This window comes from Pseudophryne corroboree, chromosome 6 (genome assembly GCF_028390025.1).
Source record: "Pseudophryne corroboree isolate aPseCor3 chromosome 6, aPseCor3.hap2, whole genome shotgun sequence".
NCBI classification, from domain to species: Eukaryota; Metazoa; Chordata; class Amphibia; order Anura; family Myobatrachidae; genus Pseudophryne; species Pseudophryne corroboree.
The window spans coordinates 509476354-509492874 of NC_086449.1; the positions used below are offsets into that span (position 1 = coordinate 509476354).

The window sequence follows — 16521 nt, forward strand, 5'->3', positions numbered from 1 at the left end:
GAGAAGAAACTTCCAAGGACAGTGGTCAAGTCTGGAGACTTCACTACACATAAATATACTGGAACTAAGGGCCATTTACAACGCCCTGAGTCAAGCAGAGCCCCTGCTTCAAAACCACCCAGTACTGATTCAGTCAGACAACATCACGGCGGTCGCCTATGTAAACCGCCAGGGCGGCACGAGAAGCAGGATGGCAATGGCAGAAGCCACAAGGATTCTTCGATGGGTGGAGAATCACGTGCTAGCACTGTCAGCAGTGTTCATTCCGGGAGTGGACAACTGGGAAGCAGACTTCCTCAGTAGGCACGACCTCCACCCGGGAGAGTGGGGACTTCATCAAGAAGTCTTCACACAGATTGTAAATCGCTGGGAACTGCCACGGGTGGACATGATGGCGTCCCGCCTCAACAAAAAGCTAAAAAAATATTGCGCCAGGTCAAGGGACCCTCAGGCGATAGCTGTGGACGCACTAGCGACACCGTGGGTGTATGTGGTTTATGTGTTCCCTCCTCTTCCTCTCATACCCAAGGTACTGAGGATAGTAAGAAAGAGAGGAGTAAGAACTATACTCATCGTTCCGGATTGGCCAAGAAGAACTTGGTACCCAGAACTACAAGAGATGATCTCAGAGGACCCATGGCCTCTGCCTCTCAAACAGGACCTGTTACAGCAGGGGCCCCGTCTGTTCCAAGACTTACCGCGGCTGCGTGTGACGGCATGGCGGTTGAACGCCGGATCCTAACGGAAAAGGGCATTCCAGATGAAGTGATTCCTACGCTGATAAAAGCTAGGAAGGATGTGACAGCAAAGCATTATCACCGCATATGGCGGAAATATGTCGCTTGGTGTGAGGCCAGGAAGGCCCCAACAGAGGAATTCCAGCTGGGTCGATTTCTGCACTTCCTACAGTCAGGGGTGACTATGGGCCTAAAATTGGGGTCCAAAAAGGTCCAGATTTTGGCCCTATCTATTTTCTTTCAAAAGAACTGGCTTCACTGCCTGAAGTTCAGACATTTGTAAAGGGAGTGCTGCATATTCAGCCCCCTTTTGTGCCTCCAGTGGCACCTTGGGATCTTAACGTTGTGTTGGATTTCCTGAAATCACAGTGAAAGCCCATTCCACAAGGAAGGTGTGCTCTTCTTGGGCGGCTGCCCGAGGGGTCTCGGCTTTACAGCTTTGCCGAGCTGCTACTTGGTCGGGTTCAAACACATTTGCTAAATTCTACAAGTTTGATACCCTGGCTGAGGAGGACCTTGAGTTTGCTCATTCGGTGCTGCAGAGTCTTCCGCACTCTCCCGCCCGTTTGGGAGCTTTGGTATAATCCCCATGGTCCTTACGGAGTTCCCAGCATCCACTAGGACGTCAGAGAAAATAATAAGAATTTACTTACCGATAATTCTATTTCTCGTAGTCCGTAGTGGATGCTGGGGACTCCGTCAGGACCATGGGGAATAGCGGGCTCCGCAGGAGACAGGGCACATCTAAAAAGCTTTTTAGGTCACATGGTGTGTACTGGCTCCTCCCCCTATGACCCTCCTCCAAGCCTCAGTTAGGTACTGTGCCCGGACGAGCGTACACAATAAGGAAGGATCTTGAATCCCGGGTAAGACTCATACCAGCCACACCAATCACACCGTACAACTTGTGATCTGAACCCAGTTAACAGTATGATAACAAAACGAAGTAGCCTCTGAAAGATGGCTCACAACAATAGTAATAACCCGATTTTTGTAACAATAACTATGTACAAGCATTGCAGACAATCCGCACTTGGGATGGGCGCCCAGCATCCACTACGGACTACGAGAAATAGAATTATCGGTAAGTAAATTCTTATTTTCTCTAACGTCCTAGTGGATGCTGGGGACTCCGTCAGGACCATGGGGATTATACCAAAGCTCCCAAACGGGCGGGAGAGTGCGGATGACTCTGCAGCACCGAATGAGAGAACTCCAGGTCCTCCTTAGCCAGAGTATCAAATTTGTAAACTTTTACAAACGTGTTCTCCCCTGACCACGTAGTTGCTCGGCAAAGTTGTAATGCCGAGACCCCTCGGGCAGCCGCCCAAGATGCGCCCACTTTCCTAGTGGAGTGGGCCTTTACAGATTTAGGCTGTGGCAGGCCTGCCACAGAATGTGCAAGTTGGATTGTGCTACAGATCCAACGTGCAATCGTCTGTTTAGACGCAGGAGCACCCATCTTGTTGGATGCATACAATATAAACAGCAAGTCAGACTTTCTGACTCCAGCCGTCCTAAACTATATATATATAAATATATTTTTAGGGTCCTGACAACGTCTAGTAACTTGGAGTCCTCCAAGTCCCTAGTAGCCGCAGGCACCATAATAGGTTGTTTCAGGTGAAAACCTGACACCCCCTTAGGAAGAAAACTGGAGACGAGTCCCAGTTCTGCCCTGTCCGAATGGAAAATTAAATATGGCTTTTGTAAGACAAAGCCGCCCATTCTGACAATCGCCTGGCCGAGGCCAGGACCAACAGCATGGTCACTGTCCATGTGAGATATTGGTCAACAGCATGTTCACTTTCCATGTGAGATATTTCAAATCCACAGATTTGAGCGGTTCAAACCAATATGATTTTAAGGAATCCCAACACTATGTTGAGATCACACGGTGCCACTAAAGGCACAAAAAAGGGGTGTATATGCAATACTCCCTTGACAATCTGGACTTCAGGAACTGAAGTCAATTCTTTCCGGAAGAAATTCTACAGGGCCGAAACTTAAAACCTTAAAGAACCCCAATTTTAGGCTCAAAACACTCCTGTTTTCAGGAAGTGTAGAAATCGACCTAGTTGAATTTTCTTCGTGGGGCCTTCCTGGCCTCACCCACGCAACATATTTTCACCACATGTGGTGATGACGTTGTGCGGTCACCTCCTTCCTGGCTTTGACCAGGGTAGGTATGACCTCTTATGGAATGCCTTTTTCCTTCAGGATCCGGCATTCAACCGCCATGCCGTCAAACGCAGCCGCGGTAAGTCTTGGAATAGACATGGTACCTGCTGAAGCAAGTCCCTTCTTAGCTCCCCAGGCCCTTAGTCCTCTGTGAGCATCTCTTGAAGTTCCGGGTACCAAGTCCCTCTTGGCCAATCCGGAGTCACGAGTATAGTTCATACTCCTCTATGTCTTATAATTCTCAATACCTTGGTTATGAGAAGCAGAGGAGGGAACACATACACCGACTGTTACACCCACGGTGTTACCAGGACATCCACAGCTATCGCCTGAAGGTCTCATGACCTGGCGCAATACCTGTCCCGTTTTTTGTTCGGGCGGGACGCCATCATTTCCACCTTTGGTCTTTGCCAATGGTTCACAATCATGCGGAAAAACTTCCCTATGAAGTTCCCACTCTCCCGGGTGGAGGTCATGCCTGCTGAGGAAGTCTGCTTCCCAGTCGTCCACTCCCGGAGAGAACACTGCTGACAGTGCTATCACATGATTTTCCGCCTAGCGAAAAATCCTTGCAGTTTTTTCACTGCCCTCCAGCTTCTTGTGCCGCCCTTTCTGTTTACGTGGGCGACTGCCGTGATGTTATCCCACTGGATCAATACCGGCTGACCTTGAAGCAGAGGTCTTGCTAAGTTTAGAGCATTATAATTTTGCTCTTAACTCCATCTATGTGGAGAGAATTCTCCAGACTTGATCACACTTTCCTGGAAATTTTTTTTTTCCCTGTGTGACTGCTCCCCAGCCTCTCAGGCTGGCCTCCGTGGTCACCAGCATCCAATCCTGAATGCTGAATCTGTGGCCCTCTAGAAGATGAGCACTCTGTAATCACCACAGGAGAGACACCCTTGTCCTTAGATATAGGGTTATCCGCTGATGCATCTGAAGATGCGATCCGGACCATTTGTCCAGCAGATCCCACTGAAGAGTTCTTGCGTGAAATCTGCCGAATGGAATTGCTTCGTAATAAGCCACCATTTTTACCAGGACTCTTGTGCAATGATGCACTGACACTTTTCCTGGTTTTAGGAGGATCCCGATTAGCTCGGATAACTCCCTGGCTTTCTCCTCTGGGAGAAACACCTTTTTCTGGACTGTGTCCAGAATCATCCCTAGGAACAGTAGACGTGTCCTCGGAAAAGCTGCGATTTTGGAATATTTAGAATCCACTCGTGCTGTCGTAGAACTATTAAAGATAGTGCTACTCCGACCTCCAACTGTTCTCTGGACCTTGCCCTTATCAGGGAAGCGTACCAGTTTCTTTTAAGAAGAATTATCATTTCGGCCATTACCTTGGTAAAGACCCGTGGCGCCGTGGACAATCCAAACGGCAGCGTCTGAACTGATAGTGACAGTTCTGTACCACGAACCTGAGGTACCCTTGGTGAGAAGGGCAATTTTGGACATGTAGGTAAGTGTCCCTGATATCCAGTGACACCATATCGTCCCCTTCCTGGTTCGCTATCACTGCTCTGAGTGACTCCATCTTGATTTGAACGCTTGTATGTAAGTGTTCAAATATTTCAGATCTCACCGAGCCGTTTGGCTTCAGTACCACAATATAGTGTGGAATAATACCCCCTCCCTTGTTGTAGGAGGGGTACTTTGATTATCACCTGCTGGGAATACAGCCTGTGAATTGTTTCCAATACTACCTCCCTGTCGGAGGTAGACGTTGGTAAAACAGACCTCCGGAACTTGTGAGGAGGAGACATCTCGAATTTCCAATGTACACCTGGGATACTACATGTAGGATCCAGGAGTCCCCTTGCAAGTGAGCCCACTGCGTGCTGAAACTCTTGAGATGACCCCCTACCGCACCTGAGTCCGCTTGTACTGCCCCAGCGTCATGCTGCGGACTTGGCAGAAGCTGTGAAGGGCTTCTGTTCCTGGGAATGGGCTGCTTGCTGCAGTCTTCTTCCCTTTCCTCTACCCCTGGGCAGATATGACTGGCCTTTGCCCGCCTGCCCGTATGGAGACGAAAGGACTGAGACTGAAAAGACTGTGTCCTTTTCTGTTGAGATGTGACTCGGGGTAACAAAAGGTGGATTTTTCAGCTGTTGCCATGGCCACCAGGTCCGATGGACCGCCCCTTTATACGGCAATACTTCCATGTGCCGTCTGGAATCTGCCTCACCTGACCACTGTCGTGTCTTCGTCTGGCAGATATGGACATCACATTTACTCTTGATGCCAGAATGCAAATATCCCTCTGCGCATCACGCATATATAGAAATGCATCCTTAAAATGCTCTATAGACAATAAAATCTTGTCCCTGTCAAGGGTATCAAAATTTTCAGTCAGGAAATCCGACCAAGCCCCCTCAGCGCTGCACATCCAGTCTGAGGCGATTGCTGGTCGTAGTATAACACCAGTATGTGTGTATATACTTCTTAGGCTATTTTTCAGCTTCTTATCAGCTGGCTCATTGAGGGCGGCCGTATCTGGAGACGGTAACGCCACTTGTTTTTATAAGCGTGTGAGCGCCTTATCCACCCTAAGGTGTGTTTCCCAACTCGCCCTTACTTCTGGCGGGAAAGGGTATACCGCCCATAACTTTCTATCGGAGGAACCCCACGTATCACCACACACTTCATTTAATTTATCTGATTCAGGCAAAACTACAAGTAGTTTATTCACACCCTACAAAATACCCTTATTTGTGGTACTTGTAGTATCAGAAATATGTAACACCTCCTTCATGCCCTTAACATGTAACGTGTGGCCCTAAAGGAAAATACGTTTGTTTCTTCACCGTCGACACTGGAGTCAGTGTCCGTGAGGTAAATGGGCGTTTTTACAAGCCCCTGACGGTGTCTGAGACGCCTGGACAGGTACTAATTTGTTTGCCGGTCGTCTCATGTCGTCAACCGGCTTGCAGCGTGTTGACATGATCACGTACTTCCACAAGTAAGCCATCCATTCTGGTGTCGACTCCCTAGAGAGTGACATCACCATTACAGGCAATTTGCTCCGCCTCCTCACCAACATTTTCCTCATACATGTCGACACACACGTACCGACTTACAGCACACACACAGGGAATGCTCTGATAGAGGACAGGACCCACTAGCCCTTTGGGGAGACAGAGGGAGAGTTTGCCAGCACACACCAAAATGCTATAATTATACAGGGACAACCTTTATATAAGTGTTCCTCCCTTATAGCATTTAATATATATTTATATCGCCAAATCAGTGCCCCCCCTCTCTGTTTTAACCCTGTTTCTGTAGTGCAGTGCAGGGGAGAGCATGGGAGCCTTCCCCTCAGCCTTTCTGTGAGGGAAAATGGCGCTGTGTGCTGAGGAGAATAAGCTCCGCCCCTTTCTCGGCGGGCTTTTCCTCCCGGTTTTTTAAGAACTGGCCTGGGTTAAAATACATACATATAGCCTTAATGGCTATATGTGATGTATTTATTTTGCCAAATAGGTATTTATATTGCTGCCCAGGGCGCCCCCAGCAGCGCCCTGCACCCTCCGTGACCATGTCAGTGAGCCGTGTGACAACAATGGCGCACAGCTGCAGTGCTGTGCGCTACCTCTCTGAAGACTGTGAAGTCTTCTGCCGCCTGTTTCCGGACCTCCGTCTCTGCCGTCTTCAGCGTCTGTAAGGGGGATCGGCGGCGCGGCTCCGGGACGAACCCCAGGCTGACCTGTGTTCCGACTCCCTCTGGAGCTCAGTGTCCAGTAGCCTAAGATCCCAATCCATCCTGCACGCAGGTGAGTTGGAGATCTCTCCCCTAAGTCCCTCGTTGCAGTGATCCTGTTGCCAGCAGGAATCACTGAGTGAAAACCTAAAAAAAACTTTTCCAAACAGCTCTTTAAGAGAGCCATCCAGATTGCACCCTTCTCGGACGGGCACAAAAACCTAACTGAGGCTTGGAGGAGGGTCATAGGGGGAGGAGCCAGTACACACCATGTGACCTAAAAAGCTTTTTAGATGTGCCCTGTCTCCTGCGGAGCCCGCTATTCCCCATGGTCCTGACGGAGTCCCCAGCATCCACTAGGACGTTAGAGAAAAGAATTTACTCACCGGTAATTCTATTTCTCGTAGTCCGTAGTGGATGCTGGGCGCCCGTCCCAAGTGCGGACTCTCTGCAATATATGTATATAGTTATTGCTTCACTAAAGGGTTATTGTTATGAGCCATCCGTAAAAGGAGGCTCAGTTGTTGTTCATACTGTTAACTGGGTATGGTTATCACAAGTTGTACAGTGTGATTGGTGTGGCTGGTATGAGTCTTACCCTGGATTCTAAATCCTTTCCTTGTTGTGTCAGCTCTTCCGGGCACAGTTTCCCTAACTGAGGTCTGGAGGAGGGGCATAGAGGGAGGAGCCAGTGCACACCAGATAGTACCTAATCTTTCTTTTAGAGTGCCCAGTCTCCTGCGGAGCCCGTCTATTCCCCATGGTCCTTACGGAGTTCTCAGCATCCACTACGGACTACGAGAAATAGAATTACCGGTGAGTAAATTCTTATTTTCAATCAAAATGTCATTTTCATAATTCCAGTTTTTAATTTGGTAAGAACACAACATTAGAGGAGAATTCCATAATTAATAATCATGCATGACACGTGCTAAAATTATTAGTTTCTAAATGAAGAGGCTACATACTGTACTCAAATATTAATTCAGCTTGCATTACAGATTCAGGTGCATTTTTAAGTTAAGGACATTAAGAAACTATGGGGGTAATTCAGACCTGATCGTAGCAGCAAATTTGTTAGCAGTTGGGCAAAACCATGGGGGTCATTCTGAGTTGTTCGCTCGCTATTTTTTGCAGCACTGCGAAGAGATAGTCGCCGCCTATAGGGGAGTGTATGTTTGCTTCGCAAGTGTGCAATCGCATGTGCAGCCGAGCGGTACAAATAAGTTTTGTTGAGTTTCTGAGCAGCTCAGAACTTACTCAGCCGCTGCGATCACTGCAGCCTGTTCTTGCCGGGAATTGACGTCAGACACCTGTCCTGCAAACACTTGGACACGCCTGCGTTTTTTCCAACCAAACGGTCAGTTGACACCCACAAATGCCCTCTTCCTGTCAATCTCCTTGCGATCGGCTGTGCGAATGGACTCTTCATAAAATCCATCGCTCAGCAACAAACCGCTTTGCACCCGTACGACACGCCTGCGCATTGAGGTGCACACGCATGCGCAGTTCGGACCTGATCGCAGCACAGCGAAAAAACATAGCGTGCGATCAGATCCCCCATGTGCACTGCAGGGGGGGTGGGGGGGGGCACAGATATAACATGTGCAGAGAGAGTTAGATTTGGATGGGGTGTGTTCAAACTGAAATCTAAATTGCAGTGTAAAAATAAAGCAGCCAGTATTTACCCTGCACAGAAACAAAATAACCCACCCAAATCTAACTCTCTCTGCAAATGTTATATGTTATATCTGCCCCACCTGCAGTACACATGGTTTTGCCCAACTGCTAACAAATTTGCTGCTATGATCAGGTCTGAATTACCCCCTATGTTCATCTATTGCAATATAAGGTATCAAACATTTCAGTTACACAGACCTGACAAGTTATAAGTAACAGGTAGCTCTAGCTTTCCAATAGCCACACTACTGAAAAGCTTCTTCATTTCTGCATTTTTAGTGTTAAAATAGTTAGCCAATACTTACCAATTGGATAGTGGATCCAGTTGTGTCAGTAAAGAATTCAACATGTGCTCTGTTTGCGAGAGATGTCGTTCTAGTGCCAGAAGTTGATTTTCTGAATTGTAAAAAAAAATAAAAAAATATATATACAAAATTAATGTATATAAATACTCTGTATTTTTATATATTTATAAAAAACCACTAATCCACTGCACCCTCCTTTCCCAGGATTGGTGTGCAAAACTATACTCGCCATTCCCAGGTTTGGGGTGCGAATTGGCATGTGACTACATTGTATAAATAAAAAGGAGAGTTATGGTAGACTTACCATTGTTAACACTCTTTCTGCGAGGTACATTGGGTTCCACAGGGAAAACATCGGGTGTAGAGTGGCTCTTGATCCAGAAAAGCACCAACAGGCTAAAGCTTTAGGCTGTCCCAGGATGCATTGGGGCCTCCTCTATAACCCCGCCTCCAGGAACTGAGAGCTCAGTTTTGTTAACCAGTCCAATCCAGGAGCAGGCAAGAGATAAGGCAGATGTTAGTCACATAGAACCACATTCTCACGACAGGAGAAGGTACCGGCGGCTAATGCCATACAAACCCAAAGAAGCTAGGTGCGTCAAGGGGGGCGCCCTGTGGACCCCAATGTACCTCGCAGAAAAAGAGTTAACAATGGTAAGTCTACCATAACTCTCCTTTTCTGCAGCAGGTTACATTGGTTTCCACAGGGAAAACATCGGGGGTGTCCTAAAGCAGTTCCTCAAGGGAGGGGACGTGCCTTAGCGGATATGAGAATCCGGCGTCCAAAGGAAGCATCCTGGGAGGCTAAGCTATCAAAGGCATAGAACCTAAGAAACGTGTTCACTGAGGACCACGTAGCCGCCTTGAACAATTGTTCTGTGGACGCGCTACGGCGGGCCGCCCAAGAAGATCCAACATACAGAGTAGAATGGGCATTAATAGCAGCAGGAGCTGGGAGTCCAGCCTGCGCATATGCTTGTACAGTCACCATTCTAATCCATTTGACCAAGGTTTGCTTATTCGCAGGCCAGCCACGTTTGTGGAAACCAAACAGGACAAAAAGGGCATCTGACCTCCTGATAGAGGCAGTCCTCTCCACATAGATACAGAGAGCCCTAACCACATCCAAAGAACATTCTTTGGGAGACAAATCCGAAGAGATAAAGGCCGGAACCACAATCTCTTGGTTTAGGTGAATAGATGACACCACCTTAGCTAAATAACCTGGTCGAGTTCGTAGAACTGCCCAGTCACGGTTAAAAAAGGTGGACGACAGGACAAAGCGCCTAAGTCCGTTACCCTTCTTGCAGAGGCAACAGCCAGCAAGAACAGGACCTTGGCTGTGAGCCACTTAAGGTCCACCGATTCAAGAGGTTCAAATGGAGACTCTCGCAGGGCATTTAGCACAACAGCCAGATCCCAGAGAGCCACAGGAGAGACATAGGGAGGCTGAATCTGCAGGACACCCTGAGTGAATGTACAAACGTCAGGTATAGACGCAATTTTCTCTGAAACCATACTGACAAGGCAGATATATGAACCTTGAGGGAGGCCAGACGAAGGCCTAAATCCAGGCTTCGTTGTAGAAAAGCCAGACTTCTGGAAGTTTTGAATCTTTATGCATCATAATGCTTATCAGCACACCAGGTTAAGTAAGAACTCCAGACCCTGTAAGAAATGCGGGCAGAGGCCAGTTTGTGGGCCTTCAACATAGTTTGGATAACCGCCTCAGAAATCCTTTGGCCCTCAGAAGTGATGCTTCAAGAGCCACGCCGTCAAAGCCAGTCTGGCCAGGTCTGCGTATAGACAAGGGCCCTGTACGAGGAGGTTTGGGTGCTGAGGAAGTAGAAGGGGTGCTCTGTCTGAGAGCCAGTGCCATCTGGGCCACGCTGGAGCAACTAGAAGTAGTATTTCTCCTTCTTGTTTGAACTTCCGTAGTACCCTGGGCAGGAATGACACTGGAGGGAACACGTAGGGCAGCTGAACGTTCCATGGAACCGCCAGTGCGTCCACGAACGCTGCTTGAGGATCCCTGGTCCTTGATCCGAAGACCGGAACCTTGTGATTTTGTCGAGACTCCATGAGGTCTACGTCCGGTAGGCCCCACCTGTCCACTAGGAGTTGAAAGACTTCTGGATGCAGATTCACTCTCCGGCGTGCACGTCCTGGCGACTGAGGAAGTCCGCTTCCCATTTCAGGACACCCGGAATGAACACTGACAATATGGCTGGCAGATGGCGTTACGCCCAACAAAGGATTTTTGACACAGACCTGTTATGTACTAGAGACAGGGCGAGAGATAGTGCATTGAACACTGCCCTAGGATGTTCCTCCTTGGTCCAGCGACCCTAAAAAGAGTGTTGCTCCAACACCACTCCCCATCCCCTCAGACTGGCATCCGTTATCAGCAGTATTGCTGGTCCTGGAGCCATCAGGTCAGTGACAGACGAACCTCTGGAGTCAAAGAAATCATGTGAGATCTGATGCGATGAGGTAGGCCGTCTAACTTGGAAAGGATTAATCTCTGTAGTGGGCGGGAATGAAATTGAGCGTACTCTACCATGTCGAAGGCCGACACCATCAGGCCAAGTACTTGCATCGCCGAGTGTATCGACACTCTGGGGTGACGAAGGAAGCATTGTATCCTGTCCTGAAGCGTCAGGACTTTTTCTGGAGACAGAAACAGTCTCTGACTGTGCGTTTCCGGAAGTGCCCCCCAGGTGCACCATGCTCTGAGCTGGGACCAGCGAAGACTTCTTCCAATTGATAAGCCACCCGTGGGCTTGCAGGAAGGTTAGAATCAGTTGCAGATGACTGAGGAGTAATTTGTTGCCAGAATCAACAGGTCGCCCAAATATGGCAGGATTCTGACTCCCTGGCGACGGAGATGGGCCGTCACCACAGCTATGATCTTGGTAAAGATCCGAGGAGCGTAGCCAGTCCAAATGGCAGAGCCTGGAATTGGTAGTGAAGATTGCCATTAGCAAACCTCAGGAACTGCTGATGCGACATGGCAATAGGAATATGCACATATGCATCCTGTATATCCAGGGATACCATCTAGTCTCTGGGTTCCATAGCCAGCACAATGGAGTGAAGCGTTTCCATATGAAACCTGGACACTCTTACAAACTTGTTCAGTGATTTAAGATTTAGTATAGGGCGGATGGACTCATTGAGTTTTGGGACCAGAAACAGGGTCAATTAATAGCCTCTGCCTCTCTGGAACTGAGGTACCGGTACAACCACTCCTGTACTTCCCCTATAGACTATGAATTGTTGGCTACCTAAATTTTACTCTGAAATCTATACCCAAATCATCCTTGAGTCATAGGAATTTATGTCCTGTACACAATCCTCTCCCCACTTTCCCTGAACTACCATTAATTTCATTAATAAGTTAAAACAATATATTTATTAAAAGAAAGCAATAGCTATAATTATACAGTAGCAGACATTTCTGCTGCGGGTACACTGGGCTCCACAGGGAATGACATTGGGGTGTAAAGAAGGATCTTGATCCGAGGCACCAACAGGCTCAAAGATTTGACTGTTCCCAGAATGCCTAGCGCTGCCTCCTCTATGACCCCGCCTCCGTGCACAGGAGCTCAGTTTTGTAGTTGGTGCCATGCAGTAAGCAGGCACTTAACAGGGGGGCTGCTCCAGCAGCCCTGAGAGAAGCTTTTAAAGAATATTGAAGACTTCAAGGGCTGCAGCAGAGACACTGACTGTATTAGATGTCAGTCAGACATCTCCTGCTGCAGCTCCATCACCTCCCCCAGCGGCGCTGTACACTCCCGCGCCCTGGTTGCCGGGTACCTACAGCGGAGGCTCCGGTTTTCTTCAATGTTAGTCACACACACGACCGCTGCTCTCCCGGATCGCGTGGCCGCACTTAGGGAGGAGGTAAGGGGTCCCCTCGACGGGACCGGCTGTAAATTGCGATCCCGCGCTGCCGGTGGGAGGCGGGCCGCGCGTGCTGGCGTGGACACTGTGGTAGTACAGGGACCTCACTAGACCACCAGGGCATGGGCAAAGGTTGGTTTTCTGTCATAAAACCGTTTTACTAAGTCACCAGTACCCGGTGGTGAAGTCCAGTAGGGGGATAAGGCTTTGACCTGTATTCCCTCCCCCAGCCCCAGGGCACCATTTAGAGTAAATGTTCCCACCCTGGAGCTGCATTTCTCTCTCTCCCTCACTCCCTGTCAGCGTTTTGGCGCCATTATAGCAAGCAGAGCTGATCCTGGGGCTGTTTGGCCAAATCCTCCTCTGTAAAGCCACCTGCCTGTCAGCGCTGTGCACTTTACAGGACACTTAAGTATTCTACATGTCTGCTGACAGTGTTAGTTAAGAAAAAGTGAATTTAGTCAGGGTTATTTAGTACAAGTACCCTGTGATATACATCCAGTCTTTACTGTGCATTGTTATATCTATTAAGTGTATAGCTATACATAGTACTACTCTGTATTGCTAGTCCAGTGCAGTTTTATTGCATGTCATAATTTCTGCATTGTACAAACTGTGACTCTGTGTGTGTGCATATAGTTGCTCTGTGACCTCCATTTCGTGTATCTAACTCAGATTGCTATCCCTATATTCTATAACCTGAGGGGGCTAAGTGTGTCAGGTTTATCATAATATAGGCAGTTCACAGGATATACTCAGGGGTATATTTACTAAGCTCCCGATTTTGACCGAGATGCCGTTTTTTCTTCAAAGTGTCATCTCGGTTAATCTCGGTAATTTACTAAACACTAATCACGGCAGTGATGAGGGCATTCGTAATTTTTTGCAAGTTCAGGTAAAAAATTACGAATGAATACACCATCGGTCAAAACGCGGCTGTTTAAGTATGAATCTCGGTCATTTACTAAGAAGTGCAAAGCCAAAAAAGAACAAACACTGCCGTGAAAAATTACAACTCGTAAAAAAGTGCTAAAAAAAAACAGACCTTTTTTTTTTATTCGTGATTGGATAGGCATGCACGGATCCATGAGATCCGTGCATGTATATCAGTGGGAAGGGGTGGGAAAGTGCTTATTTTTTCAAAAAAAATTGCGTGGGGTCCCCCCTCCTAAGCATAACCAGCCTCGGGCTCTTTGAGCCGATCCTGGTTGCAGAAATATGGTGAAAAAAATGACAGGGGTTCCCCCATATTTAAGCAACCAGCATCGGGCTCTGCGCCTGGTCCTGGTCCCAAAAATACGGGGGAAAAAAAGAGTAGGGGTCCCCCGTATTTTTAAAACCAGCACCGGGCTCCACTAGCTGGACAGATAATGCCACAGCCGGGGGTCACTTTTATACAGCGCCCTGCGGCCGTGGCATCAAAAATCCAACTAGTCACCCCTGGCCGGGGTACCCTGGGGGAGTGGGAACCCCTTCAATCAAGGGGTCCCCCCCCCCCAGCCACCCAAGGGCCAGGGGTGAAGCCCGAGGCTGTCCCCCCCCATCCAATGGGCTGCGGATGGGAGGGCTGATAGCCTTTGTTGTAAAATAAAAGATATTGTTTTTAGTAGCAGTACTACAAGTCCCAGCAAGCCTCCCCCGCATGCTGGTACTTGGAGAACCACAAGTACCAGCATGCGGCGGAAAAACGGGCCCGCTGGTACCTGTAGTACTACCACTAAAAAAATACCCAAAAAAACACAAGACACACACACCGTGAAAGTATAATTTTATTACATACATACACACATACATACATACTTACCTTATGTTCCCACGCAGGTCGGTCCTCTTCTCCAGTAGAATCCAAGGGGTACCTGTTGAATAAATTCTACTCACGAGATCCAGGGGTCCAGGCTCCTCGGCAAATCCAGGGATAATCCACGTACTTGAATAAAACAAAAAAACGGTTGCCCGACCACGAACTGAAAGGTGACCCATGTTTGCACATGGGTCACCTTCCCACGAATGCCAGAAACCCACTTTGCCTTCTGGCTAAGTGGGTTTCTTCAGCCAATCAGGGAGTGCCACGTTGTAGCACCCTCCTGATCGGCTGTGTGCTCTTGTCCTCACTGACAGGCAGCACACGGCAGTGTTACAATGTAGCGCCTATGCGCTACATTGTAACCAATGGTGGGAACTTTCTGCCCTGCGGTTGACCTAAAGTGACGTCACCGCTGAGCAGAAAGTTCCCACCATTGGTTACAATGTAGCGCATAGGCGCAACATTGTAACACTGCCGCGTGCTGCCTGTCAGTGAGGACAGCAGCACACAGCTGATCAGGAGAGTGCTACAACGTGGCACTCCCTGATTGGCTGAAGAAACCCACTTAGCCAGAAGGCAAAGTGGGTTTCTGGCATTCGTGGGAAGGTGACCCATGTGCAAACATGGGTCACCTTTCAGTTCGTGGTCGGGCAACCGTTTTTTTGTTTTATTCAAGTACGTGGATTATCCCTGGATTTGCCGAGGAGCCTGGACCCCTGGATCTCGTGAGTAGAATTTATTCAACAGGTACCCCTTGGATTCTACTGGAGAAGAGGACCGACCTGCGTGGGAACATAAGGTAAGTATGTATGTATGTGTGTATGTATGTAATAAAATTATACTTTCACGGTGTGTGTGTCTTGTGTTTTTTTGGGTATTTTTTTAGTGGTAGTACTACAGGTACCAGCGGGCCCGTTTTTCCGCCGCATGCTGGTACTTGTGGTTCTCCAAGTACCAGCATGCGGGGGAGGCTTGCTGGGACTTGTAGTACTGCTACTAAAAACAATATCTTTTATTTTACAACAAAGGCTATCAGCCCCCCCATCCGCAGCCCATTGGATGGGGGGGGACAGCCTCGGGCTTCACCCCTGGCCCTTGGGTGGCTGGGGGGGGGGGACCCCTTGATTGAAGGGGTCCCCACTCCCCCATGGTACCCCGGCCAGGGGTGACTAGTTGGATTTTTGATGCCACGGCCGCAGGGCACTATATAAAAGTGACCCCCGGCTGTGGCATTATCTGTCCAGCTAGTGGAGCCCGGTGCTGGTTTTAAAAATACGGGGGACCCCTACTCTTTTTGTCCCCCGTATTTTTGGGACCAGGACCAGGCGCAGAGCCCGATGCTGGTTGCTTAAATATGGGGGAACCCCTGTCATTTTTTTCCCATATTTCTGCAACCAGGATCGGCTCAAAGAGCCCGAGGCTGGTTATGCTTAGGAGGGGGGACCCCACGCATTTTTTGGGGGGATTTTACATTGTTTAATTAAAAATAAAAAATAAAAAGAACCCCAGCACGGATCACACAGATCCGGCCGAGATTGATTGTAAAAAAAAACGGCAGTGTTTTGCTAATCACTGCCGTAAAATTAGGAAAAAAAAAACGAATGACATCGACATCGGAAGAAAAGAAAAACACGAATACGACAGCTTAGTAAATCCATCGTAATAAATTCAAAAAGTTGCAGTTTTACACTCTCGATGTCATTCGTGATTGAACTTTGACCTATTTTCGGAAATTACGAATCTTAGTAAATATACCCCTCAGTGTGTATTTTTCTCTGTGATTTTAGTCACCATATACCTCTTGCATTCCCTGTTTGTGCTAATACACTACACAGGGGGTTCTTGTCAGGTATTGTGCTGCTGATATTGTACTGTGTTGCCTTGCATTGAGCTTTTGATTATGTCAGCTACAAATGGCAACGGAGCTGGGGCTGATCCCACAATGCATGATGTTGACGCTGCAGACACATTTGAGGATAACACAGCAGCTGAGGGTTCAGGCTCTGGGGGTTCCTTGCCCCCCAGTGGGACTGTAGCAACAGGGGTGCAAAATGACCCACCTTGGGCTACCTTCTCCACGCTATTGAATACGCTGGTAACTAGACTAACACCCCCTATGGGACCTCCTGTGCCAGTATAACCGCTTATGGTCCCTGCGGTTAACCCACCATGGGCAGATCAACTGTCCAATCAGTTACAGCAATTGAA

At 48.3% G+C, this 16521-nt stretch overlaps 1 protein-coding gene across 2 annotated transcripts in view; it reads right to left on the bottom strand.

Annotated features, from left to right (window-relative positions):
• LOC134932743 (uncharacterized) overlaps positions 1-16521 on the bottom strand; it is a 94406-nt gene that overhangs the window by 30796 nt on the left and 47089 nt on the right. For both annotated transcript variants that reach the window (XM_063927442.1, XM_063927441.1), the window contains exon 4: positions 8604-8694. In XM_063927442.1, the coding sequence (XP_063783512.1) occupies positions 8604-8694 (91 nt within the window). The remainder of the gene's footprint in view (positions 1-8603; positions 8695-16521) is intronic.